General features: G+C 37.2%; 5 protein-coding genes, 1 long non-coding RNA gene and 5 other non-coding genes across 13 annotated transcripts; 3 read left to right on the top strand and 8 right to left on the bottom strand.

The window, feature by feature from the left end:
- The first annotated feature begins 742 nt into the window (after window positions 1-742).
- On the top strand, window positions 743-1,322 carry LOC121997039 (dynein light chain LC6, flagellar outer arm-like). The gene is made up of 2 exons (XM_042551250.1): window positions 743-930; window positions 997-1,322. The coding sequence occupies exons 1-2, from the start codon at window positions 796-798 to the stop codon at window positions 1,153-1,155; spliced, it is 294 nt and encodes a 97-aa protein (XP_042407184.1). The 5' UTR covers window positions 743-795; the 3' UTR covers window positions 1,156-1,322.
- A 132-nt stretch (window positions 1,323-1,454) lies between these two features.
- On the bottom strand, window positions 1,455-1,557 carry LOC121998996. The gene has a single exon (XR_006116768.1). It is a non-coding gene; the product is annotated as a small nucleolar RNA snoR97 (small nucleolar RNA).
- A 53-nt stretch (window positions 1,558-1,610) lies between these two features.
- LOC121997041 lies at window positions 1,611-3,282 on the bottom strand. Its single transcript, XR_006116217.1, has 2 exons — window positions 3,173-3,282; window positions 1,611-3,024 (listed from the first exon to the last, which is right to left on the bottom strand). It is a non-coding gene; the product is annotated as an uncharacterized LOC121997041 (long non-coding RNA).
- Window positions 2,131-2,244, bottom strand: LOC121998977. The gene has a single exon (XR_006116753.1). It is a non-coding gene; the product is annotated as a small nucleolar RNA Z278 (small nucleolar RNA).
- On the bottom strand, window positions 2,424-2,537 carry LOC121998980. Its single transcript, XR_006116754.1, has one exon. It is a non-coding gene; the product is annotated as a small nucleolar RNA Z278 (small nucleolar RNA).
- LOC121998981 lies at window positions 2,717-2,830 on the bottom strand. The gene has a single exon (XR_006116755.1). It is a non-coding gene; the product is annotated as a small nucleolar RNA Z278 (small nucleolar RNA).
- LOC121999009 lies at window positions 2,854-2,995 on the bottom strand. Its single transcript, XR_006116780.1, has one exon. It is a non-coding gene; the product is annotated as a small nucleolar RNA snoR134 (small nucleolar RNA).
- A 282-nt stretch (window positions 3,283-3,564) lies between the features above and the next one.
- LOC121997038 (transcription factor IIIA-like) lies at window positions 3,565-6,741 on the top strand. Its single transcript, XM_042551249.1, has 7 exons — window positions 3,565-3,679; window positions 3,888-4,064; window positions 4,362-4,505; window positions 5,167-5,500; window positions 5,766-6,001; window positions 6,096-6,239; window positions 6,388-6,741. The coding sequence occupies exons 2-7, from the start codon at window positions 3,888-3,890 to the stop codon at window positions 6,559-6,561; spliced, it is 1,209 nt and encodes a 402-aa protein (XP_042407183.1). The 5' UTR covers window positions 3,565-3,679; the 3' UTR covers window positions 6,562-6,741.
- A 1,203-nt stretch (window positions 6,742-7,944) lies between these two features.
- On the bottom strand, window positions 7,945-12,518 carry LOC121994216 (ADP-ribosylation factor GTPase-activating protein AGD5-like). Its single transcript, XM_042548326.1, has 10 exons — window positions 11,336-12,518; window positions 10,810-10,900; window positions 10,369-10,423; window positions 10,146-10,236; window positions 9,830-10,034; window positions 9,355-9,571; window positions 8,866-9,179; window positions 8,536-8,790; window positions 8,400-8,458; window positions 7,945-8,316 (listed from the first exon to the last, which is right to left on the bottom strand). The coding sequence occupies exons 1-10, from the start codon at window positions 11,416-11,418 to the stop codon at window positions 8,154-8,156; spliced, it is 1,533 nt and encodes a 510-aa protein (XP_042404260.1). The 5' UTR covers window positions 11,419-12,518; the 3' UTR covers window positions 7,945-8,153.
- A 163-nt stretch (window positions 12,519-12,681) lies between these two features.
- Window positions 12,682-15,574, bottom strand: LOC121997037 (beta-glucuronosyltransferase GlcAT14B-like). 2 transcript variants are annotated; one of them, XM_042551248.1, is made up of 5 exons: window positions 15,381-15,574; window positions 14,400-15,272; window positions 13,897-13,972; window positions 13,713-13,828; window positions 12,682-13,438 (listed from the first exon to the last, which is right to left on the bottom strand). In XM_042551248.1, the coding sequence occupies exons 2-5, from the start codon at window positions 15,010-15,012 to the stop codon at window positions 12,873-12,875; spliced, it is 1,371 nt and encodes a 456-aa protein (XP_042407182.1). In that variant the 5' UTR covers window positions 15,013-15,272; window positions 15,381-15,574; the 3' UTR covers window positions 12,682-12,872. The 2 variants fall into 2 exon arrangements, with proteins under 2 accessions (XP_042407182.1, XP_042407181.1); XM_042551247.1 differs by having other exon boundaries at window positions 14,400-15,574.
- A 184-nt stretch (window positions 15,575-15,758) lies between these two features.
- On the top strand, window positions 15,759-20,639 carry LOC121997036 (protein MAEA homolog). 2 transcript variants are annotated; one of them, XM_042551246.1, is made up of 7 exons: window positions 15,759-16,259; window positions 16,378-16,542; window positions 17,888-18,010; window positions 18,801-18,986; window positions 19,769-19,902; window positions 20,075-20,261; window positions 20,346-20,639. In XM_042551246.1, the coding sequence occupies exons 1-7, from the start codon at window positions 15,942-15,944 to the stop codon at window positions 20,445-20,447; spliced, it is 1,215 nt and encodes a 404-aa protein (XP_042407180.1). In that variant the 5' UTR covers window positions 15,759-15,941; the 3' UTR covers window positions 20,448-20,639. The 2 variants fall into 2 exon arrangements, with proteins under 2 accessions (XP_042407180.1, XP_042407179.1); XM_042551245.1 differs by having other exon boundaries at window positions 16,345-16,542.
- Window positions 20,640-24,558: the final 3,919 nt, after the last annotated feature.

Here is a 24,558-nt window from a genome sequence, read left to right as displayed (position 1 = left end):
CAGAAAAAATGTTTCAGTTTTTGATATCTTCATTTTGTTAATGGCAATTTGCAATTTAGTAGTTACTTGTAAAAAGTACTTGAAATTGAATGTCTATATCAAATAAAAGTTTTTGATATCTTCATTTTGTTAATGGCAATTTGCAATTTAGTAGTTACTTGTAAAAAGTACTTGAAATTGAATGTCTATATCAAATAATAGTTTTCAGGAATTTGGTATCCGTATGCATTATAACAATTTCAGAGCAAATCTCTATTTGAGTTGTGAATTGTAAAAGTAAATTGCTAAACCCCAAGGACGTTATTTCATTCATTTGAGCAAAAAGGTAGAACCGTCACCATAACGGCCCCCGAGCCTGGCCCCCCAGGATTTCAGAGGGAGTAAATCACGGTGAGTGCTGGACTGGAAAGTTGACTGAGGTCTTAGGAGTTTTTGACCAGCAGACCAGGAATATTATTCCCGTGTACAACTGGCAACCCTCGACCTTTGGCCATTTGAGCAAACAACCAGAAAACTTACCAGCTGATCCAGCCCGTGGGGACTACGTTATTTCATTCATGTAGTTTGTTTTGGTGGTAGCTGAACAAGAATAAAGTCCAATTGTGTAGAGGTCAGGATTAGATACCAACAGTTCTTTTCAGAGGAACAAGACATCTCACCCTCAATCTTTCCACAGGTGCCACCATCACCTACTGCAGGCCACAAGTTAGAATTCTATCCAGAGGCAACTGAAGCCTTATCCTTTTAAGCCTATAAGAACTCTTCAGCGGAGACCTAACTGTTAATACAGCCGTGATGGAAAGCAGGGCAATCATATGTGAGACAGACATGCTTCAGGCGATGCAACAAGATGCACTCTGCCTGGCTGGGAAGGCCCTCGACCTATTCGATGCAGCAGAAACCACTGAAATCGCTCGATTAATCAAACAAGTGATGGAGTTTTCCTTCAACTGGATTCATCATCACATTCAACTAATGTGAGTTTTGGTATTGCAGGAGTTCGACCATCTATATGGGCTCGGGTGGCAGTGTATTGTGGGGGATCACTTTGGTTCATTTGTCACACACCATTGCGGCTGCTTCATCTACTTTAGAATCGGAAGCCTTGCAATATTACTCTTCAAAGGCACATCGGACGAGGTTAACAAGAACTAAAGAACGATGGAGGCAGTCAAAGCATGAAAAGCTTGTTGGGGGTTACATGTTTTCTTCAGTTACTAATTACCGCATGACCAAATAAAATGACCTTTATAAATGTAAGCTTCCATGTGTACTATCCACGCCCATTTCATCAATTAATGACCTACACGTTCAATGTTAAAGGATTCAAATAACAAACTCTTAACAGGTTTAACTAATTGAGTTCTTACAAGAAAAGGAAATAGAAAAATCACTGAGTTCTTACAATATTTATTAGTTCAATGGCATACAAAATATAAATTACAATGAGGAAAAAATGTGGTGTTGTAATTTAACTCGCAGCCCATAAAATCATGAGCTCAAGCTGATGGCAACACAGCATTTGAGAGTTTTTCAGCCATCAGTACTACAGATCAGGAGCAACAGATGGATAGTAAGAACTCTGGTACGTCAAGCTTATTAATGGAAAATTTGGAAAAACGCAATCGAACAAATTTCAATGGAATACAAACAATTAAATAGACAGTCCTCAGTGTTTTCAGCTAAACTGTAAAAAAAAATAGAAATAAAAAAAAAAAATTCAAATTTGCGCCTCAGAAATGTACGCTTATGTCATATTAAATGTTGTTTTCCCAAAGAGGTTCTCCTGGTACCAGAGACTTGGTTCCACAGCACATCCATTTTGCAGACAAATCATCCTTGGCACAAGATAAAATGGTTGCACTCAGTTACCAAAAATTGTACCTGTTGAAAGAAATGGGCAACAAGTAATGTAAAAGCAGCAGCTCCCAAACATTAAAATTTTGATAGGTCATTAATGCAAACAATGGCATTTTCAGACAAGCTCCTGATAACTAATTATTTTGTTTGAACATTAAAATTTAGTGGTAAAAGAAAGTTGGAAAGAGGATCTATAATATGAATATAATCGAATAAATAGAATTAGTTAATTTACACAAGCAAAATAACAATTGGAAATCGAAATAAAAAGCCTCAGAAAATCCAGAGATATCATCTGAATGCAGTAGCTACAAGAGGTTCACCCTGCAAAACAGGGACTTGGAGCCATCTGCACCTCCATAATTTGGATGTGTCATCACAGGCATCTCATTTAACACAAATAAATTATAATTTTAAATCTGCAAATCCAAGAGAGTATATTAAAAGTTAGATGATGTTCAAAATGCAATTAACAAAACAACAAAGCCTATTATGAATATAAACGAATACTCAGAACTATTTAATTGCACAAGCAAAATAAGAATAGTCAATCGAAATAAAAAGCCTCAGAAAATCCAGAAATGTCATCTGAATGCAGCAGCTACAAGAGGTTCACCCTGCAAAACAGGGACTTGGAGCCATCTGCACCTCCATAATTTGGATGTGTCATCACAGGCATCTCATTTAACACAAATAAATTATAATTTTAAATCTGCAAATCAAAGTGAGTATATTAAAAGTTAGATGATGTTCAGAATGCAATTAACAAAACAACAAAGCCTATTATGAATATAAACGAATCCTCAGAACTATTTAATTGCACAAGCAAAATAAGAATAGTTAATCGAAATAAAAAGCCTCAGAAAATCCAGAAATGTCATCTGAATGCAGCAGTTACAAGAGGTTCACCCTGCAAAACAGGGACTTGTAGCCCTCTGCACCTCCATAATTTGGATGTTTCATCACAGGCTTCTTGAAAGATCAGAAATTGATAGATTTAGCCGTTACATTGACACAGATCAGACGTAGAAAAATCGACAGAACTGCAACACTGAACGGCAGTTAAATCTAGCACGAGCATTGGGGCTTCCACCTTCACGGAATGTCTCAGAGAAGCCCGGGGTGCACCGTGCAGCATCCTTTTATCCTCTACCCACCTAAACTCTGAAGGATCAGCCAAAAACAAATTTTAAAACCAAACTTTTCTTTGCAAGGAATAAACGCACTTCGTTTACCGATACATGCAACAGAGACGAATCCTCGGAAAAAAAATATCACAATAAATGAAACAAGAACAAGGGAAAAGACGAACGTCTTAGCTGCGGCATCGTCACGAAAAGCAGATATTTCGCCGCCGATATCAAAAACCCTAATCTATCAGTGAAGACGATTGAAGGAGATCACGTTATTTATAGAGGAAAGGTTGAAACCCTAACCAAGGTTTGCGCCATGCTGCAGCAGATCTATTAACCCTAGCGCCGTTTCCTTGCAGTATCCAACGGCTAGCATTAATCGTAGACCGATTCCGGTACGTGATTTAGTCCTGTACATGATCCATTGAACCAGGAGCCAAATAAAGTTCTTGGACTCGGATCATCTAATCTACTATTTGATCCATTTAGATCAGATCCGCTTCATATACGGATCCGAAAATTTTGGATCCGCTTTGATTGTCGATATATATTTCGCGGAGGCAGGAACCCTAGATTGGTCTGCTTCGTCCAGCTCGCCGTTGTCCCTCACCCGCTCAAGCTGCTTCTAATCTTCCACCGCCGTGTGCCTTCGCCGCAAACTTCTGCGATCCTACGATTCTGAGGAAGTAAGATATCATTCGATATTCCTTGTACCTTCAACTATCGTTATACCATACAAATTTTAGCTGATTAAGCAAATCTTAGTAGCCTACAAGCTTTGGTGGATGTAGTCGCTAAACTTTTTGAAGTTATCCATTCCTTTTCTATTGTTATCATGCTATTATTTTAGCTAGTAATTTATTAACTAATGAACAATTTTATCTGATATTGTAGATGGCGGCAACGGATTCGCATTCCTCCGATGATGGGACTGCTAAAGATTGCAACGAAGGGATAGACATGAATAAAAAACCAGCTTATAGGGATATCAGGCGCTATTATTGTCAGTTTTGTGGAATTTGTAGGTCAAAGAAAACCCTAATGCGTTTACACGTCTTAGAGAAACATAAGGTGCGTCCAATTTACCTTATGAAATTTGGATGTGTCAATACCCATTGTTGGTGCATAGCTCGGTGGAATACTCTATTCAGATAACAGAAAGTAGGTGGAAATGGGAATATAGTATTAAAAATAGAAAGTCAAAATTTTGAACTCAGAGGAATTGGATATTTGGTGAAAATAGAACTTATTTGGAGCAAAAAGGAAACACATATACTGTTGTTTTTAATTACCCTGCCTGATCAATATCAGTAATTTTGTCATCTTGAATGATTATTATCTTAAAATTTCTTCATTTTTTTCCTTTAGGATGAGTTGGAAGATGTGCAATCAAATGAAATCAATAATGTAACAAATCTGGACGGCAAGGTGCAACATACTTGCCAGGAGTGTGGTGCAAGCTTCCACAAACCAGCTCATCTAAAGCAGCATATGCTGAGCCACTCTTCTGAGGTTGCTGCAAAAAATTTCCTGGATATTATGTCTGAGGACCTTATATTTTCTGTTTATTTCAGAATAATAATATGTTTTGTCAGAAATATTGATAATGTGTGGAATATTCTTGAGATTCATGGTTTATCAAGGTGTTTAAATAGATTTTCGTCATTATTTGTTAAATGATTCTAGTGTGGACATTTTGTTAATGGAAGTTATTTGCAGGCATAGTGTTGTGAAAAAAACTTCTCTATTGGGTGATAAAAGTGTGAGGCATTGGATCCCATATGATGAACTCCAAAATGCAAAGAGGCTACAATGTTTATCTTGCATGGACCAGTATCAGGATGGGATAACCTCCTGTGAAGCTCCATCAAGAAGCCTCAATCACGCCCATTCTTTGAGGTCTGTTTTGACTAGAACTGTACATTTGTATGAATATGATATATCTGGCACTGTGACTTCTATAATTTTCAATAATTAAATTGTTGATAGGGTACTGTTAAAGTTATGAGAGAAGTATTTAAGAAACATATGATGTTGGTAGAGGAATAGGGATTTTTTTCTCAGGTTATCACACAGCATGTCAATTGATGTTTTCTGCTCAATTCAAGTTCTTTCTATTGTTCTTCATTTTCTGATTCTTTTTTGTCATGAATCTTCTTTCATTTTGATTCAGAGGCCTTTTCAATGCTCAGTTGATGATTGCCAAGCTAGCTATAGAAGGAAAGACCATTTAAATCGTCATTCACTGACTCACCAAGGGAAACTCTTTACTTGCCCTGTTAGCAATTGCAATCGCAAGTTTGGATTCAAGGCAAACATGAGCAGACATGTAAGAGAAATGCATCAAGAGCCATCTCCTTCTGAGGTTCAAGAACAGTTTGTCTGCGGTGAACATCATGAAGAGCAGTCTCCTTGTAAGGATAAGCAAGAATGTGTTTGTGATGAACCTGGATGTGGAAAGAGATTCAAGTATCCCTCAAAATTAAAGAAGCACAAAGATTCACATGGTAAAATGCTCTTGCTTTCATGATCATGATTTTCCATTATGCCTGGATTTGTCCTACAGCCTAATCAATCATACTGTGGTATCGTAGGATATGGTTCTTGTTTTCATGATCATGATTATATTGTTCTATATGCATGGCGTTGTTTTAGAACAACCAATTATAGTCTTCTGATTATTTAGGATGCCAAATACAATTAACCTACTAAACCTGATCTGGGAATGTAGATTTATTTTAACTGTCATCTAAACCAATTTATTTGCTACAGTGAAATTAGATCACCTGGAGGTTGTTTGCTGTGAACCTGGATGTATGAAGCCATTCACAAATGCTGAATGCCTTAAAGCTCATATCAGAACTGCTCACCAATATGTTAATTGTCCAATTTGCAAGACAAAACAACTGAAGAAGAACCTCAAACGACATCAACGCTTGCATGAAGCAAATGAGGTGATTGAGAGGATGCAGTGCCACTTTGAAGGCTGTGGGTGTACATTTTCAAATGTAAGACCACAAATTTAAATTTCTACATTTTCCAATTGGCAATCTAGTTTTCTCAGTGGTTTAAAATTACATTTTTCTGGTGGTTGTTTTGCAGGTATCAAACCTCCGGCAACACTTAAAAGTTGTTCACCAAAATCTCCATCCATTCACTTGTAGTTTTCCAGAATGTGGAAAAACGTTCCCTTATAAGCATGTAAGGGACAACCATGAGAAATCTGGCGTCCACTGCTATGTTCAAGTAAGTGCCTTTTAATTTGTTTTGTGTATTTATTTCCTAGGCTCTACTAAGTGATGTATGCTGTCCAACTTTTAATTTCAAGTTTTAACATAATCAAGATTCAACTTCAGTGATCTCCATGTAGTCTGAGATCTCAAACTCATTGCAGGGTGACTTTCTTGAAATCGATGAGCAGAGGATTTCTCGGCCAAGGGGTGGACGGAAAAGGAAGTGCCCATCTATCCAATCTTTCCAGCGGAAGAGGGTTGTTCCGCTTAATCAAATCTCTATCCTTGACGACGGATGTGAGTATTTGAGCTGGTTAATGGAGTCAACTACTTGAGTTGGTTGCTTTTTAGGGATAAATAGCTAGCAAGATCGCTGTTGTTGTCTCCTTGTAATGACTGCTTGTTTAAATCTAAAATAGATCATATATAACAACCACGTTTAAGAATGTCTCGTTTAATTGTATTGTATCCTAAAATCCTTCCAAGTTAAATGAATTGGATTAAGTTGTGAGATCTGTATAATCATCAATACATTGCTGACGCACTGTTGCTAATATGGGTAATGTTTGATAAGCTAAAACTCGTTTAACAATTTGTTATCACGCCAACAGACAGATTGCAGTATATATTAAGGTGGTGTTTGATTTAGAAATTTGGTAATGAGAGAATGAATTTATTCACAATCTTGTGTTTGGTTGATAGAAATGGAATTAAGATTTTGAAATGAAATTCAAAAATTTAGGTATGGATAAATCATCTATCTTCAGTTTTGATGTAATGAGAATGAGAATTAAGTTTTGGATAAAAATATCCTTAGTAGATTTGTTTAATTTTCATTTCATTTCACTCTCTCTCTTTGTTCTTTTACACTTTCTCTTTCTTCGTTTTATATTACATTTTTTATCTCAACATATTTTCTCTCCTCATTTTTTCTTATCATACATTTTCTACTATTTTTTCTTTGTATTCTTTTCTTTCACACAATCTCTCTCCTTATTTTCTCCCTCTTTATTCGTTCCTCATTTTTTTTTATCGTATTTTCTCTCTTCAATCTCTCTTACCATACTTTCTTTTCATTTTTTTTCTCATCACACATTCTCTTTCTTTATTCTCTTCCGTTACACTCTCTCATTTTCTCTCTATCACACTTTATCTCTCTTCATTTTTTTCCCATATCACATATTCTTTCTTATTATACTTTCTCATCACTTTTTCTCTCCTCAATCTCATTTTTCCTCATCACACTTTCTCTTTCTTGATTTTTTTCTCATCATTTTTCTCTTTCAGGTACACTTTCTCTCTCATCATATTTTTTTTTTCTTCTTAATCTCTCCTATCATGTTTTCTCTCTTCATGTTCTCTTATCAGACTTTCCCTCTCTTCATTTTTCTCCATCACACTTTCTCTATCATTACATTTTCTCTCTCATCATCTATTTCTCTCACATTTAACTTTCTTTCTCATCTAATTTTTTTTCTCTTATTTTTCTCTAGGGATAAAAAAGAAAATTTAAATTCATTCCGATTAAAAATATTTAAATTAATCAAATATTATTTTTAAGAATGATATCAAAATTCATACACATTCTCATTCCATAATATTTTAATACTCATTTCCATTCAATTCCATTCGATTTTTAAGAAAAAAAAAATCAAACGCTACTTAAATCCTATGCAAAAATTGGCAAAGCAATGGCCAACAATGCATTTTAGCATCCAACCAAATTACATAATTGACCGTTCTTTTTATTCCATCACAAATTTTGATGGACGTGTGAATCTGCAATGGAACTAATATCATTCACCTTCCCTACCCAATGAATGAACTATGAGCTGAAAAAACAAATGATCTGTATGCTCAAGCCTTGACACTATTTACGTTTGAATATACTACATGAGGGAACCAGCACCGGCAAGCATCGTTATTCTCAGCGTTTCAAAAAAAGACCATCAGTTAACGATGAGAAATCGTAATCACTGAGTGAACGGCTGCTGGAAGTCGCAGTATGTGAGGACGAAGAAGCAAGAGGCATGTGCACTCCAACAGCATTATTCATATCAGCAGATGCAGAGGATCCCACTCCATGGTGACTGCATGATAAAATATTTTTACAGTAACTTAAAAACAAATGTAGAACTGAACAATCCGACAGAAGAGGGGAGAAGGTGCATACTCTGGTGCAGGGGCAGAAATATAACCCCCTGATAGATGAGGATGACTAGAGCTTCCCATCTGCTTAATGGGAAAAAAAAGATGTAAAGCAATTGACATATTCATAGCAGTCCTACAAATCCTACTTCAAGTGCTACCTGACTGAAGTTATTGAAATTGGGTTGCCCAGTAAAATGCATATTTGTGGGGATCTGGTAGGCATAGTTTGGCCAACTTTGTGCCAAAAAGTTAGCATTCATTGCATTTGACTCACTGTTACTTCTTTGATGAGTTCCTCTACTAGGCACTGCCGGAGGTCCGTTTCCAGATTTAGCAGCAGCCAAGAGAACTTGCTGTTGTGAAAGGTATGCTAGCTGCTGTTGCTGAAGCACAAATGGAGATACCATACTGGACTGGAGACCATTAGAATGCACTAATTATAAGGATTTGTAGCAACAAACAGAAGCATAAAATAAAACAGGATTTACCATTTCAAAGAGGCTCATAATATCATCTTTCACAACTGTTTCAGGATTCCATTTAGTTGAAGGATTCAAAAAACATGTTGGATCCTCAGCTAGGCTCTCAACTCCATGTGTGGTTTCATTTTTTACTTGAGCATTTTCCTTGGTACGGTTTTCCAAGGAACTGGTCACATCTATCTGGGTTTTGATTTGAGTCAAAGGCTGCAATGAAGATGTTAAATCCTTAAATAAATTCTCTACTCCATGTGTGTTTTCCTTCTTTACTTCGGCAGACTTTGTGGTGGTATTCATGTCCAAGGAACTGGTTAGGTCGGCAGCTGCACAGCAAGAAGAGCGCATGCTATCCGCAAAGTAGTTTGAGAATTAATATCAAAGAGACTTATACGAAGGAAAAGGGTTGGCATAGCACTTGACCAAAGGAGCTTAGTGAATTTGGGTTCCACAAAATAGAATACATTTTATGTCTCTGTTATCAAATATTCGAAAACTTACACTGAAAATTTGCCCATGAATGATCACCGATGGAAGAAGCTTCAGACCCCGTTTCACTAGGGCCATTCACAGAATCCAAGTTGAGCAGGTCAACCATAGAAACAACCTTTAGCGGTGCAGTTGTTGTGACTACAGCAGTTAAAGAAGGAACTACATTACGGGACTCTGGCTCTACAAGCTGGCTTCTCCTTGTTTCGACCTTTGAACCAGAAGATACCTGCCAAATAATTACCCATTGAAGTTTAGAAATTTTGGATACAAGAACTTTGTGACCTATATAAGCCAAAAATAAAAAATAAAAAAATAACATAAGACCAACAAGGAGAAAAAAAGAAACTAAATACAGCAGATTATAGTTAACATAAAACTCTATTGATACACCAGACAATTTTCAGCAATAAATAATCAGTATTAGAACATCAATCTACAATTAAATATTTGCTTTGCAACCGAGGCGAAGAGAAGACATAGTTACCAGGCTGGGCAATTTTGGAACTGAAAGACTGCCCCTCGTCTTTTTTGATGAATCATCCTGCTTATTTAAAGCCTTTGCTCTGTTAGTACTCTCATTCTCAGATTTATCACTAGATGTTTGCTTGAGTTTAGGAGCCATTTCTTCATGGATTACTGAAGGCGATCTGAATCTCTTATCATGAGGCACCCATCTCTTGTCTTCATATCTGTAAATTTGATCCAATACTCAGCAAGATAGGCTTTCTCTAAAATTGATACACATAGCAAATGCAGAAAACAAGCATGCTATGTCACAAGGAAGATGAGAAGATCGATACTTTGAACGGATAAATTTTTCAATCACAACTCTACTGTGATTTCGAGGCAGTTCAGCTTCCCAGTAGCTATTTGCCTTTTCATTGCCCATTGCTGCAGAAGACGAACCCAGAGTCTTAAACCATTTTCATTCAAGATAGAAGCCTATATACCTCAGATATTCAGGTTGAAAAACAATGTGAGCTGATAATAAAAATAAATAGTTAAATAAATCAGGATACTTACATTGAATAAAATCAACCTGCTCAGGGAGCCATGTGTCTAATGTTGCCGACCTTACCTGTATCAGAAATAACTATTCAATAGAATAGAGTTTCGTGATGCACACCCGTTGCAGTATCACATCTCAATCCTTTCATTAGAATCAAACCTAATTTAAAAATCTATCATGGTAGTGAATATTATATCAGCATAGTCCTTAAGTTAGTTTGACTGACTTGAAACCTCTATAGATAGCACCATGGGAAATTTCAGAATTATGCAATTACACAGTATTACAAAATCAGATCACATGCAAGTACTAGCAACATTTCATAAGCTATATCTCTGAAGGATATTAAAAATAAGTTCACTTTTTCTGAATACTTCAAAAAAAAATCTGATATTTGAAATGCTAATGTCTTGAACATCTACTTTAGCTTCATGGCATTGAAAACTATAATTCACCTTTGATATATGTACTCCCAAACTTCTATGAATTCCCGAACACTGCATACAAATAAAAATTCCCAGATTGACACTTGCCCATCTTGGACCTCTGCAGAAAGAGGACCGAAGAGTGGATTTAATGATCGAGTTAAGCAAGAAGGAACTGATAACTAAATATACCTAGATCAAGAAACAGTAAGTAGGAAGTTATATAGACCAGGATATATTATTTTGTTGATTTTTTTTTTTCATTGGATGACCTTATTCCAGTAATGACTTCCATATACAAATTAAGGAGTTAGATCCGTCAATAAAGGAACATAATGAAGTTTGTTATCTATCAAACAAATAACTTGAGAGAGGAAAAATTCACAGAGATTGTACGCTGATCTGAAAACGTAAAATTATTTTACATTCATTTAAAGCACAAAGATTATCTTTGCATTATTTTTAAAGGCTTATCAGATGGTTGCGTAAGAAGGATATTGAACAAATCAAATATATTTTGCTTTACCCATGAAAAAATAATGGCCAATATACTTACTTGGACTTGCAATCAGCACATTCCCTATTCTCTGGTAATTTGAGAAGTCCATCTAATATCTGAACAAGTGAACCAGAAAACATTGACTTTAAGAACAATATTAATTCTGATGTAAAAAATTCAAGTCACTCGTGTTGTGATGAACCTCCATGGAGATGAAGTTGGGCAAAAATCACCAGTTTTTTCCAAAATACTAGAGGGGTTCCCTCTTTTTTGTTATTTTGTCAAAAGGGACTGCTTATTAGGCATGTTAACCCATCAGGATAAATTTAAATATAATCTGATTAGTCTAACCAATTTCATATAAAAGCATCTCAACAAGTATTCTTAATAGACCACATTAGACCTTATGTATAAAGTCATAAGATGAACCTAGATGGAAAACAAAGTAGGGAAGAAGTGACTAGAGCTCCATCCTTTCACTAAAATCGTTAAAGGGGTGCCCCATATTGCAAAAAAAAGATGGATAGCACACATTCTTTTTATCCATCCTTACAAACATTCAATTAACTTCTTACAATTTGTTATTGTCATAGGTAGGTTGTTAAGCCTTACATGTTAAAATGATAGGTTTCCATGCCACAGATGATCGATGACTCTATCTAACTGGTACTCAGTGAGGTAGAATCTGCTATTTGCTAAAACAAAGACAAACGGCGACCCCTATTTTATGCATTTGCGCACCTTTAAAATGCTGCTGCTAAAAACCACAATTAAATAGGAAGAGAGCCAAGAAAAACACTTGATCTCAATGCCATCAGATGAAAACTTGGCATCTCCGATGGTCATGGCAGCCGTTTGAAAGAAAATCTTTACTGATGCTAAATGAAAAAGAAAGAAAGACCGAGCCAAAATTCACCAATGATGCACCCAGTAACGCATCGCAAATAGCCCCAACGAATCGGTAATCTAAAGAAACAATGCTACACTGACGAAAGAACCTTCCTTTACAATGATCCAAGAAACACAAAATGCGCGTCCCGAAATCGATAAAGATGGGGGGAAATGACAGGCCTTTCTGTGTTTCTCATTGAGTTCCTTGGAAACGGAAGCCTTTTCGTTCATCTTGATTCTCCCGGAGGCGAGGCGACACTCCGAAGGAGGCAGAGAAGAAGGAATGAGATAGAGAAGAAAAAGAAGACGATGAGAATCGATGGGTCTCCGGTGAAGGGAAGCACTTTGCCGTCTCTTTTAGCAATGGCTGCCTTCCTTTGCGGTCCGAGGCAGGAACAGGTGGCAAATACTAAAATTTGAGGTGCGCTTTTTAGAAAATGCCCAAAAATAAATTGGAAATATTGCATTAAACTACATTTTTTAGTGAAATTACCATATTTGAATTCTATAAATTTCAAAAAAGTCCAAAAAATATTAATAATTTAGAAACATTAGAATAACCTCCTTAAAAGTGCCAAAAATAAACCTTATGTATGATCAAAGCTTTTTCAAGCATGTGGTGGATTCGAACAAATACTATAAAAAGTAAGTATATGTCGTTTTGAATGCATCGCCTCCGCGATACAAAGGGTGTTGTTCCTTATCAATGACTTGTCTTTCTCGATGCGATCCAGTCTCGCTTTGTTTGATCATACTGCAACTTGGAGCAGCTGCCGTTGCGGAATTCTTCAGACACGAGCTTCTTCATCAGCTGCTGTAACCGTTCGGCGCCTGGTCCAGGCAGAAATTTGAAGTCATGGACCCTCGAGGAACATTGTTCAGCTCCATTTGATCTCTGATTGCACCACCTGCCAGGAGTGACTTGTCCGTTTGATCGCCCCAAGAGTTCGCGGTCGATTTTGTCCAAGACCGGATCCCCTTTGGCAAATTTCCGAGCAAAGGGCATACCACTTTTTACCATTCTGTCGAAATCTTTGGATGAAAGGTAGAGTGGGTGTTGCTTTGGAGGGTTGTCCCAGTTAATGTAATGTAGGTCATGGCTTATCGAGGTGTTTCTGAACTCGTCCGAATTGCAGATGACCGTGTGGAAGTAGCCTTCGGGTGATGAGATGAAGTTGACATAGTACATTAGGATGGTTCGAGGAAGGTTTTCCCACCCCTGTATACAATACTCAACGAAGCGCCTAGTCAGCATCACCCAAGCCGAACCTATGCAGAAGATATTAGCTGAAGATGAGTATGAAATGTAGCCAAATACATCGCAAAGGGATAGGTTTCTGATGAAAGAGGTGATTATTTGCATTGTAGAAGTACTAAATAGGCGAAAGAGCATCACTAACAGCTCTATCGTCCAATCACGATAACTACATTAGCTAAAATCTGCTCAAAACACAAGATATCGATTTCTAGGATGCAAATAACAGGTGAACAAATGATAACAAAGTGGAGGGAAAACATATTCAGAGTAATGGACTAAGCTTACCGGTGTACAATTTGAAAGAAGTAGGCAATTCCCGCCGTTCAGTAGTGGTGAAAACATTGAATTTCTTTGACAAATAAAGACCTGGGTCAACAATTATCGGTCTTGCCCTCTGTATCCTGGATTCATACTCATGTCAATATTTAGATGATGACTACCAGTGAAAAGAGGAACAATCTTGACTCACAATTTCCAGCCGGTGATAGGTGAGTGCTCGATAAAGTTTAGATTTCGAGGCAAAGAAGATAAAACATGAAGTATATCTGCATGGATATCAAAAACAAAACGGTAAGTTGAATGTTAAGAACTAACAATAAGTGAACAGGTACAAATATATATATCGAACTACACAGCGAAGCTGATGAGCTATAACTTTAACACAATGCTTGTTTTAATGTATTCTTGAATTGAAAAAGTAGTTCTCCAAAGTCCAAATAGTTCCTCACCCCATAGTTTGCTTCTACCAAAACTAAGTTAGCAAATACATTATGAGAAATGATCGACTAGAGACAATTAGTAATAAACCCTAACAAGTTTTCTCCTTTTCCTATTGCCATAAGCTCAAGATGATTGCCAAGAAAGTTGTGCTTCAAACACAATCATACATAGTTGTCACCAAAATTTTGAGTGAACACACAAACATGCATACAAGTTTTATCAAAAAATAACTAAATCTCAAAAAACACTGACCATCTTGTGTCATAAGAGGATAATCCGAGGCACTCAAGTTTATAAACCAGTCCCATCTCAATTTCTCCTTCAATAGAATGGAAATTGCATGCAGAGTGCAAGCAATCATGGTTGGGCCCTTGTATGTCACCAAATTGGCTTTCGCGATCACACGAACATTCTCAACTTCACTAAACAATGGATCACCCTTCACATACATAGTCAAATCTATCCTTTCCCTGGGAGGAGCCTCCAGATCCAAGTGAAGAATGTACTGATTTCGTGGATGGTATATTGCTTGCAAAGTTCTCCTCATTCTCTGGCTGTCACCTTTTGTGCCAGTTATTAAGTAAGCTATCCGTGGAGCTTCTTCTTCTTCTTCTTCTAATGAAGCTACTGGTTGGCCCAACAATATTTTCCTATCTAGTCCTATGGAGTAGTCCTCTGAAACATCATTGCTAGTAACAGTGACAATGTCCAAGGACAGTGAATCTCTAGCATTAGGAGAGGAAAACAACCCCAAAACAGTTGCCATCAAAAGAGTCAAGGAGATCAGCAAGCTTGCGACGAATGGAAGAAGCCACCTTCTGTCACTGAATGGTCTCGCTGAGTAAACTCCACTGATCTTCCTCATGCTTCTGTTAACCACTTATCCAGCCTTTGCTTCCCGCAGCTAAAGCGCCGCCCTTATCTTGAGGAAGATCCAAAATGCCGAGAGAAAACAAGGCGATTCCAGTGACCGCAAAGACAGAAGAACTACGCAACTCAAAATTTGATCTTTAAGTCAAACAAAAAAGAAATATCAGATTTCCGAGAAACTCGCCAGCAATTTCCCTGAAGAAGGGTTAGCAGCACAACTCAATGAGCTACTTCTCCAGAAAGCTTCTCCAATTTCTAATGCAAAAGGAGAAATTTTTGTTACTAATGCCGCTTGGATGCACCGCGGAATGGACAAACGTACTGCAAAATCGTTTTTTTTTTTCCGCTGATAGAAGAACTCACTTGCCAAGAGACGAGATCCAAGACGAGAGATTGGGGAAGACTGAGCAAGGAAGGGGGAGGAGCGGAGGCGTCCTTGGTAGGTACGGACTTGGGGCTCGTTCTTCCTTTTTACTGTCTAATTCACAAAAGGAGAAGAAAACGCTTTTTAATTAATTATGAAGAAAAAGAGCACTTTTTCTCTCTTTTGCCGACGTATTTCCTTTAACAACTGGATTGAGGCTAAGCAAGAATTTAATATATTTTAAAAATATATATGTAATTACTTATTTTTAAAACTAATTTTTAAAATATTAAAGTTTATTTTATATTTTATAAACTAAATTTAGATAATAAATATCTAAAATTTCTAAATATATAATTACTTTTATTAGTGAGAAGTGGCGAGGGCGATGGATCGAACGCTGGTTTCGCTCACCAAACGGATCAAACTCTGTTTTCCCTCATCAATGGCAGTGGCGAATTCCCGTCTCCGCCGCCATTGAGCCATCGTCCCCTCCCTCCCCTTCTCTCTCCTCTGTCTCCACTGCCAACAGCCTTCCCGCCTTCCTCTCGTCGCCGGCGATGGACATGGCGATTGACTCCGCCCCAAACGGCGACGCCTCCCCCGCTGCTGCCCCCGCGGCTCAAGCGGCGCCTACTTCCACCGCCCGGCTCGCGCAGCTCGCCGAGTCCCTCAAATTGGAGCACCAGCTCGTTAGGGTTCCCCTGGAGCATCTCAAGAAGACGATCCGCTTCGACTACCGCCTCGCCGAGAGGGAGTTCACCGCCGTCCTCAGCAGTGTCGCTGAGGCGGCTGACTCATTGGATTCCAGCTCTGTTGATGAAACTCTTAAACAACTCAGCTCCCTCGTCACCCGCCTCCAGGGCCTAAAGCGCAAGGTACCGTTTCCTTGGCGAAAGCTTTGTTTGGTGCTCAGAGATCTCTGTTGGGCCATGCGTTTTTTCTTTTATGTATCTACTGCAGCTGGAAGAGGGAGGTAAGCTAGAGAATCTGCAGGTGCAAAGATGCCGTGCTCGGTTGGAGCATCTACGTTCGGTTGCAGATGCAGATAAATTGGATGATTGGAAGGATGCCAGGTTGAATCGGATACTAGTTGATTATTTGCTGAGAATGTCTTACTATGATTCTGCTCAGAAGCTTGCAGAGACGGGAAACATTCAGGTACTAAGTCAGCGCGGACCCGTTTAGCTCAAGCCAAACTGTTATTGATAAATATTCGAACGCCTTAACGGTTGGATCATTCATCTATCATAAACATAGAAATGGTAGAAGCGAACATGCTTCCCTCTCCTATCATATGTGTTATATCCGTTGCTGGCTCAGGCTTCGATGCTTCTTTGTTAGGGAGAGATTATTGGTAATGCAGAAGAAGCTATCATAAATTTCTCCAATTAAGAGGAGAATATATACATGGGCCCTAAACTTAATAGTTAGCTAGTGTATTTCTATTTTGAAATATTTCCTGGCCTAATTAAACAAGAGGTCTTAGATTTATCATCTTAATTAAGCTGTCTCTCAAGATCTCAGTATCCCTGGAGGTTCCGCTGAAGTAAGACTGCTATTTTTAGTAAGACTAATGTGCAATGTTCGAACCAGTGCATACTAGCAAATGATAGTTTTAATCTTTTGGTTAAAAGATCTACTTTCATTAGTCTTATTTTCTAGACTTTATAGGGATATGCTAAGCAGTTATATCATGTTTCAAAGTGAATCTGTGGTTTATAAAATGGTGCCTTAAATCTCAAGGAGCTTAGCCTGACAAATAGTAAATGCCTTCTCCATAGCATTTTTCTTTTACTATGCTCTTCTTTCTTCAACCACACCTTGTATCCGACCCTTTTCATTATTTTTGGTGGAAGAAACTTGTCTCTCAGTTTCTCTTTCAGCCTTTTGGTCTCAAATTGCATCAATAATCCAAGTTTATTGTGATTTTCACATGCTTTGTATAAACTCAGTATAGGTTTGTGTGGTCTGAAGAAAATGAAACTTTACACTTGCTCTGTCATTGGTTGAACAAGTTCTATGGAAGGGTCATGGACTGTGGGTTCTTCTAGGCATGAGAACATAATCAATCAGAGGACACCTTCTCTGGGAACCTGGTGCATGGAATTGCCCTTTTGTTGTTCAATATAGAGAACTCTTTTGATTCACTTGAGGTAAAAAAATATGTATATATATTGTTAAGATGCCCAACTATATTAACTTTTGTAACTACATTTATCATTGAGATTGTCATGCTTATCATTAAAATTTGTCCTTAATTTTGGACATATAGCTTGACATCAAAGTATAAGGAAAATGAAATCATCGAAAATGAAAAGAGCAAGTATGTTGCTTGTTTTTTGGATGCCTTATAATTTTTTCCATCATAGTTGACAAAGACTGCATGCCTAAATATTGACTTTCCCTAGGAGATTTTGTCTAATGTTTCTTACTTAACTCACAACACCACTTCATAAATGCTTCATTTTTTATTATGGCTGATCCAGCAAGTTGTTTGTGGCAGGAACTTGTGGATCTTGATGTCTTTATTGAGGCAAAGAGAGTTATTGAATCTCTCCGGAACAAGGATGTAGTTCCTGCTTTAATATGGTGTGCAGAGAACAAAGCCAGGCTGAAGAAGTCAAAGGTATTCTTCTTTTTCTTTTCTGCCGCAGACTGAAAGACTTATTCTTGATTTTCACTAGTTGATTTCTGAATATTTTTAAATCATCTCAGGTGTTTTTGCAACTCTTTGGTTAGACAACTATCTTACAATTGATAAATTACTTGTGTCAGCAAAATTTATTCATCTTCAAGTAAGATACTTAAACACCTTTACAGTACAATCTTAGTACTAAACAAGATGGTTACTCTTCTAGCGATAAGATTGAGGTTTTCTCATATGCTGTTTTCTTGAAATGAATGAAGTATGACTCTTCTGAGCATTACTTTCAACATGATTCAATGCATTTATATTCTCATGTTATTTGTGATAAGCAGAAACTCTTTTATCTGGGATGAATCTTCGTATAGTTCTTAAAACGTCTTCAGAATTGTCACCTATCAGAATTATGTAGGCTGGTGTGCTTATGATTGTCGGCTTTAAGTTCGTTCAAATATATCCTTTTGTTCAGTACTTAATAAAAAAATGATTGATCTGAAAAGGAAAAGAATGATGCAGCTGTTCATTTTTTGACTTTTCTAGCCTTTTATTGTGCTTCATGAATACCTAATTTAATTACATAATATCATGATTTATCCAATTTTAAAATTAACATTGTGAACTCAGTGAAGATTGACACTCTATCCTTCACCTTCAAGTTGTTCGTTACACTATAATCTTATAACAAAAGTGGCAAGTTCCATTTCCCTTTTCTTCTGTGAATAATGCCAAATTTTTTTGAGCCACTTATATCTCTGGTCAATCTGAATTGCAGAGTAAGCTTGAGTTTCAATTGAGGCTTCAGGAGTTTATAGAACTAGTGAGGGCTAATGAGCATATGAAAGCTATTTTCTATGCCCGAAGATATCTTGCACCCTGGGCAGCTACAAATATGAAGGAAATGCAGCGTGTTGTGACAACATTGGCTTTTAGGCACAATACTGAATGTTCAGTGTATAAGGTAAGCCAAAAGCTCTCCGGTCTGCATAAAGACATTCTTTAGAAAAGCTAAAAATCTTACTTATGCTTCCTTTACTCAGCCACTACTTGTTTATTTTTCACAAGTATTTTTATGCCCATTTTGTCCTAGTTAGTCTATTTCTTTTTCGTTTTTTTCCTAAGACTATTTTTTGTCATGGTTCCTTGAGATTGCTATAGTTTAGGAGTTGATTTTATCATCACATTTTGCTCTAGCAAATGATAGTTTTTTCACGATTACTTTGTCCATGAAAGGGAGATATCAAGCTGTGGCTCATCTTTTTTCTTGCATGTCAGCTTCTTGGAGTTGAACCCATTTACCCGGCTCCAATCAGTGGAGACTCATGGCTTCTTGTTGTTTAGTGTTTACATGTGAGCTATTAAATTGAAATTACATTAACTTGCTTTAGAGAACTTGAAGGTACATGTCACCACATTTTGAATTTCTTTAGTTTCAACATCTGATTATGAAATTGATAAAAGAAAAAAAGTCATGGTTCTTTAGTTACACTATCTGATTTTGAAGTTGACCATGGAATTCCTTTTAGGAGATGGTAATGTTCAAAAGTAGGAACCACTGGTTAGATTTGGATAATTACTATGGGAATCAATGGTTATATTATAGGTTTTGCGATCACAAAGTATTGAATGGGAACTTATGCTCTAATACCATTTTACATTTTAAGCTTGATTAATTGTGCACATGCCCTCTAGTCACTTGTGTATTTTTAACAGTTTCCTATACTTGATATTTATCTTATCTAGGTCTTATTCGAGCCCACACAATGGGACTATCTGGTGGAGCAGTTCAAGCAGGAATTCTGTAGATTATTTGGCATGACTAATGAACCTCTGTTGAATATATATCTCCAAGCCGGCTTGACAGCCCTTAAGACGCCGTATCCTTGGTTCATTGCATGATGAATTTCAATCCCCTTGTAATTTGTCGTTCTCTCGTTTCCATATCCATCAACCTGTATGCTCTGTGCGGCTATTTGATATGGCTTTATTATTTTTATTCTTTGCTGGCTATTGCTTATTGATTCTCGTTTCTCTCTTAACCTTGCTAAGACTTTGTTACAAAGAGGCTTGCAGCAAAGAAGATCCATTATCCCAAGAAGGCTTCCGCAAATTGGCAGAACCATTACCGTTCTCGAAATTTCACCATTCAAAATTAGTTTGCTACATTTCAAAGAAGTTGATGGATCATGAGAATCCACCGCTGGTTTTACCAAATGGCCATGTGTACAGTACTAAGGTATGGATTTCTCTGGTGATTACCATGATTGTCTGAGCTTTTAATATGTTAAAATTAATCTTTGGTCACTTGATCCTGATGAAGGCTCTTGAAGAAATGGCCCAACAAAACGACGGCAAAATAACCTGTCCGAGGACAGGTGAGGTTTGCAACTTCAACGAACTCGTGAAGGCCTTCATTTCATGAATTTGTGGAGCTCTCTACCTTTGGACTGGGACCAATTGTTCCTGTTATGTTGACCCCTTGTAAAGATAATCTGAAGCTAGCTTCACCAAGATGGCGAACCAGCAACTTTAGTGTAGACTATGTTTCAAGCAAACTGTGACGAGCATATATATGTAATATATACCTTTATATGCTTTTCGTTCTTTCGTTTCAGTCTATCGTTTTCCAGTTTGTGTTTTCAAAAACACCTTATCAAAACATCACTTGAGGAAGATTTCATGATTTACTCTGTATCTAGTGCCGCCTGACCATCCAAAAGGATTACAAGAGGATCCACTCTGCATTTAAGTTTAACTCTGAGGTGAACCAACTTATATACAAATTTCTGCTAGTGTGTTCCTGATGGTCCTTTTAAGATTCGCTTTGTCCTTTTCTTTTCCCTTTTTTTTTCTAAAGAACAATAGAAAAACTCTTACGTGATAGTTGATCTCATAAAACTATACCCGACCCCGGGCCGGGTCTGGCCCGGACCCGGCCCGGTCCCGTAACTGGGTCAACGGGCCGGTTGATCGTTGACCCGGTTCGCCGGGTCGAACCGGAACCGGCCCGGCAAGTTGCCGGGCCGGTTCCGGTTCATTGATTGTAAAACCGGCGAACGTCGGTTAACCGGCGGGTTGAACCGGCAGTTCAGCCGCAATTTTTTTTTTTTTTTAAACGGCTTGAACAGTCGGTTAACCGGCGATTCATAGCCGTTGGAACCGGCGGTTCGTAGCCTTTGGGAGGATTTTATGGATATTTTTTTTCAACGGTTAGGATCATTTGATCGTTTTTTGATCAATGGCTATGATTTAGTGTCCGTTACTATCAAAACTCTATAAATAGAGAGCTCATTTCATCATTTTTCACACACATCTTCTCTACTCTTAATCTCATTTTCGTATTCTCTAATATCTACACGCTTTCGTTTTCAATTTTCAATTACAATGGAAGGAGGTCGCGGAGGTGCATCATCTCGAGCTCGGAAGGGAAAGCAAATAATGAATCCGCGGGAGGAGGACCCTAATATTCAATCCACCGATGATGAGATCGAGCATGTTCCGAATCCGACACCCGAAACACAAGGAAGTACTGATGCAATTACTTCTAAGGTTCGGGAACTTCCTCCTCTAAAGTCTTTTATTTTTACTAAATATTTTGAGAAGGTCACTCTTCCGTCGGGAGAAATGCGTGCAAAATATAAGCACTGCAATGCTTCCTACAAATTCCAAGCCGGCGGCGGCTATGGGTCGTTGAAACGACATGTAGAAACGAAGCACCCGACGGAATATGGACTCGACCGTTCTCAAACACAATTATCAAGATTTTCTTCAACTAGCGGTAGTACCGATTCCGGTTTATTTTTATATTCGGATAATAAATTAAGAGAATCATTAGCTAAATTTGTTTCCATAGAACATCTTTCTTTTAGTTTTGGATCTAAATGCACATTTGAAGATTTTTGTAAAGAATCTCTTAATCCATGTGCTAAACGTGTTCCTAGGACTACACTTACTCGTACAATTAAAAAATTAGCAAAACAAGGAAAAAAGAATTTAATTGATGAATTTAGTAAATTAGATAATAAAGTTTCTTTATGTTCCGATATTTGGAGTGATCATTGGCAAACACATTCGTATATGGGTGTGACTTGCCATTGGATCGATAACTCTTGGAACCTCCAAAAAAAGATTATTAGCTTATAGAGTTTTTGATGAATCACATAATGCTCATAATATCGCACAATTATTATGTTTAATTTTAGAAGAATATGGTTTAACTCATAAAATATTTTCAATATCATTAGATAATGCTAGTTCTAATACCGCTTGTATAGATGATCTAAAATTTATTTGTCAACCTATTATTGGAGGTTTATTTTTTCATATTCGTTGTGTATGCCATGTTTTAAATTTATGTGTTCAAGATGGTTTAAAAATTTTAGAAAGTTATATTAAACCAATTAGAATTGCAATTTCTTATTTATGGTCTCATCCATCTATAATGAAACAATGGGGTAGGTTTTGTAAAATTAATGGAATGAGACCTAAAAAATTTCCATGTGATGTACCAACACGTTGGAATTCAACATACCAATTATTACAAGATTCATTTCAATATAAAGAATTATTATGTTCATTTTTTGCACCAAACACTAATACTAATATATATTTATTTTCACAACAATGGAATATTTGTAGTAGTATTTGTGAAAATTTAAAAGTATTTAATGATGCAACCGAATAACTTTCCGATGTTTATTATCCCACTGCTCAATTAGTTTTAGAAAATTTTTCTAATATAGCATTAGTTTTAAATGAACATATTAATAATGAATCTTTATCTCCTTGCATCTTAGCTATGAAAACTAAATGGGAAAAATATTTTTATTTAATTTATGAAATTTATTTAATTGCATTTGCTTTAGATCCTAGATTTAAATGAGAAGTTTTACAAGAAATGTTAACTTTATATTATGACGCTTTAATTCCAATTAAAGATTCTTCTTCCCCTGATCCAGTTAATATTATATATAATGTTAGAATTTATTTATATGATATTTATAATCAATATTATGCAAAATATGAAACACAAATTAATATTTCTGAAATTTAACAAACTACTAGTAGTAATTTAAAACTTACAAAAGCACAACTCTTATTAAAAGAACAGACAAAACGTCCACGAGGATCCTCAAGTTCCACACAGGAACTTGAGAATTATTTTACGACTTCTTTTGATTTTAATGAAGCAGATAGCGAAAACTTCGATATCTTAAAGTGGTGGTCACAGAAGGCTCAAAACTTTCCCGTTCTCTTCGTGATCGCAAAAGAAATTTTAGCTTGTCCAGTGTCAACTGTTGCTGTGGAGCAGACGTTCAGTGCCGACGGCAACATATTAGATGAACGACGATCAACTTTGTCTCCTGACTCATTGGAAGCCCAAGCATTACTGGACGATTGGACCAGAGCGGAGAAAAGAATCCAAGAAATGCAATTTTCAGATGACGAAGTTGAAGATTTTGATACTGAAGGAATAAATACGATAGGAACAGGAAATGGAAGTGAATGAAAATGTAAAAGGATAAAAATGTAAAAGAACTACGTGGGCTTTGATTCTCCTAAAGGGATACGTAGGCAACTTAAATAAGTACAAGCCCTTTTTTCAATAAATTTTAATTTCTAATTTTTAATGTTTAATGTTTAATTTTTAATTTTTATTTTTTTTAACATATTAATCTTGAACCGTGGCGAACCTTGACGAACCGTGAACCAAACCGTGAACCGGCGGTTCTGAACCGTGAACCGTAACCGTCTTAGGCAGTTAAGGTTAAGGGTCGACCTGCCTGGAACCGTCGAACTGGCGGTTCCGAACCGTCGGTTCTGAACCGTGGTCAGGTCTACATAAAACCAGGACTCAGCTGAGTTGTGTTTATTATCTATTATGCAGCGCAGGTAATGTGATATCTCCTACTTTGCTTTTCCAACCAATAATAAGTGTGATGTTTCTTTTAAATGTAGGTCATACGATGATAAAGATGGACCTCTAAACAAAAAAGTAGGTCAAAGTATGGACCTTAAAAAAAAAATAGGTCAAAGTAAGGAGGATCAGCATAGAGGTCAAAGTTAAACGGTCAAAGTCATATGGTCAGATATATCTAGAAGCACTGACCAACCTATGTCAGTCGAGCGGATCTCACATTGTCGGTCGGACATGAAGTGTTGACTGGACCTCTAGAGCAGCCGTCCTCTGAAACTTGTAGATAAGTTTGGAGCTATGTACTTGGCCCACCATTCCATCCGATCGAACCTAAGGGTTGATCGGGCATAGTAGGTCTCCTTGGCAAAATGAAAGGTCGAGTGAAGAACGAGTTATTGACTGTATTCTATAACGTCGAGCTGGCGATCGATCGGTCTAGCGGTGGTTGATCGACCTATGGTGGGACCTAGATACCTGTCATATCGTACTCTTTTGGAAGTTTGTGCAAAAAGGACAAAGAATATTCCGTCGGTAAATCATCCTTAAGCTTTCAACCTATCAAATCACATAGATTTACGCGCTCATTTAAGGAAAGGTGTCAGAAGCACTTTATGGT

The sequence above is a fragment of the Zingiber officinale genome, chromosome 6A (genome assembly GCF_018446385.1).
Source record: "Zingiber officinale cultivar Zhangliang chromosome 6A, Zo_v1.1, whole genome shotgun sequence".
NCBI classification, from domain to species: Eukaryota; Viridiplantae; Streptophyta; class Magnoliopsida; order Zingiberales; family Zingiberaceae; genus Zingiber; species Zingiber officinale.
The sequence above is the reverse complement of the archived record's forward strand: the minus strand, read 5'-3'. Positions and strand labels throughout refer to the sequence as shown.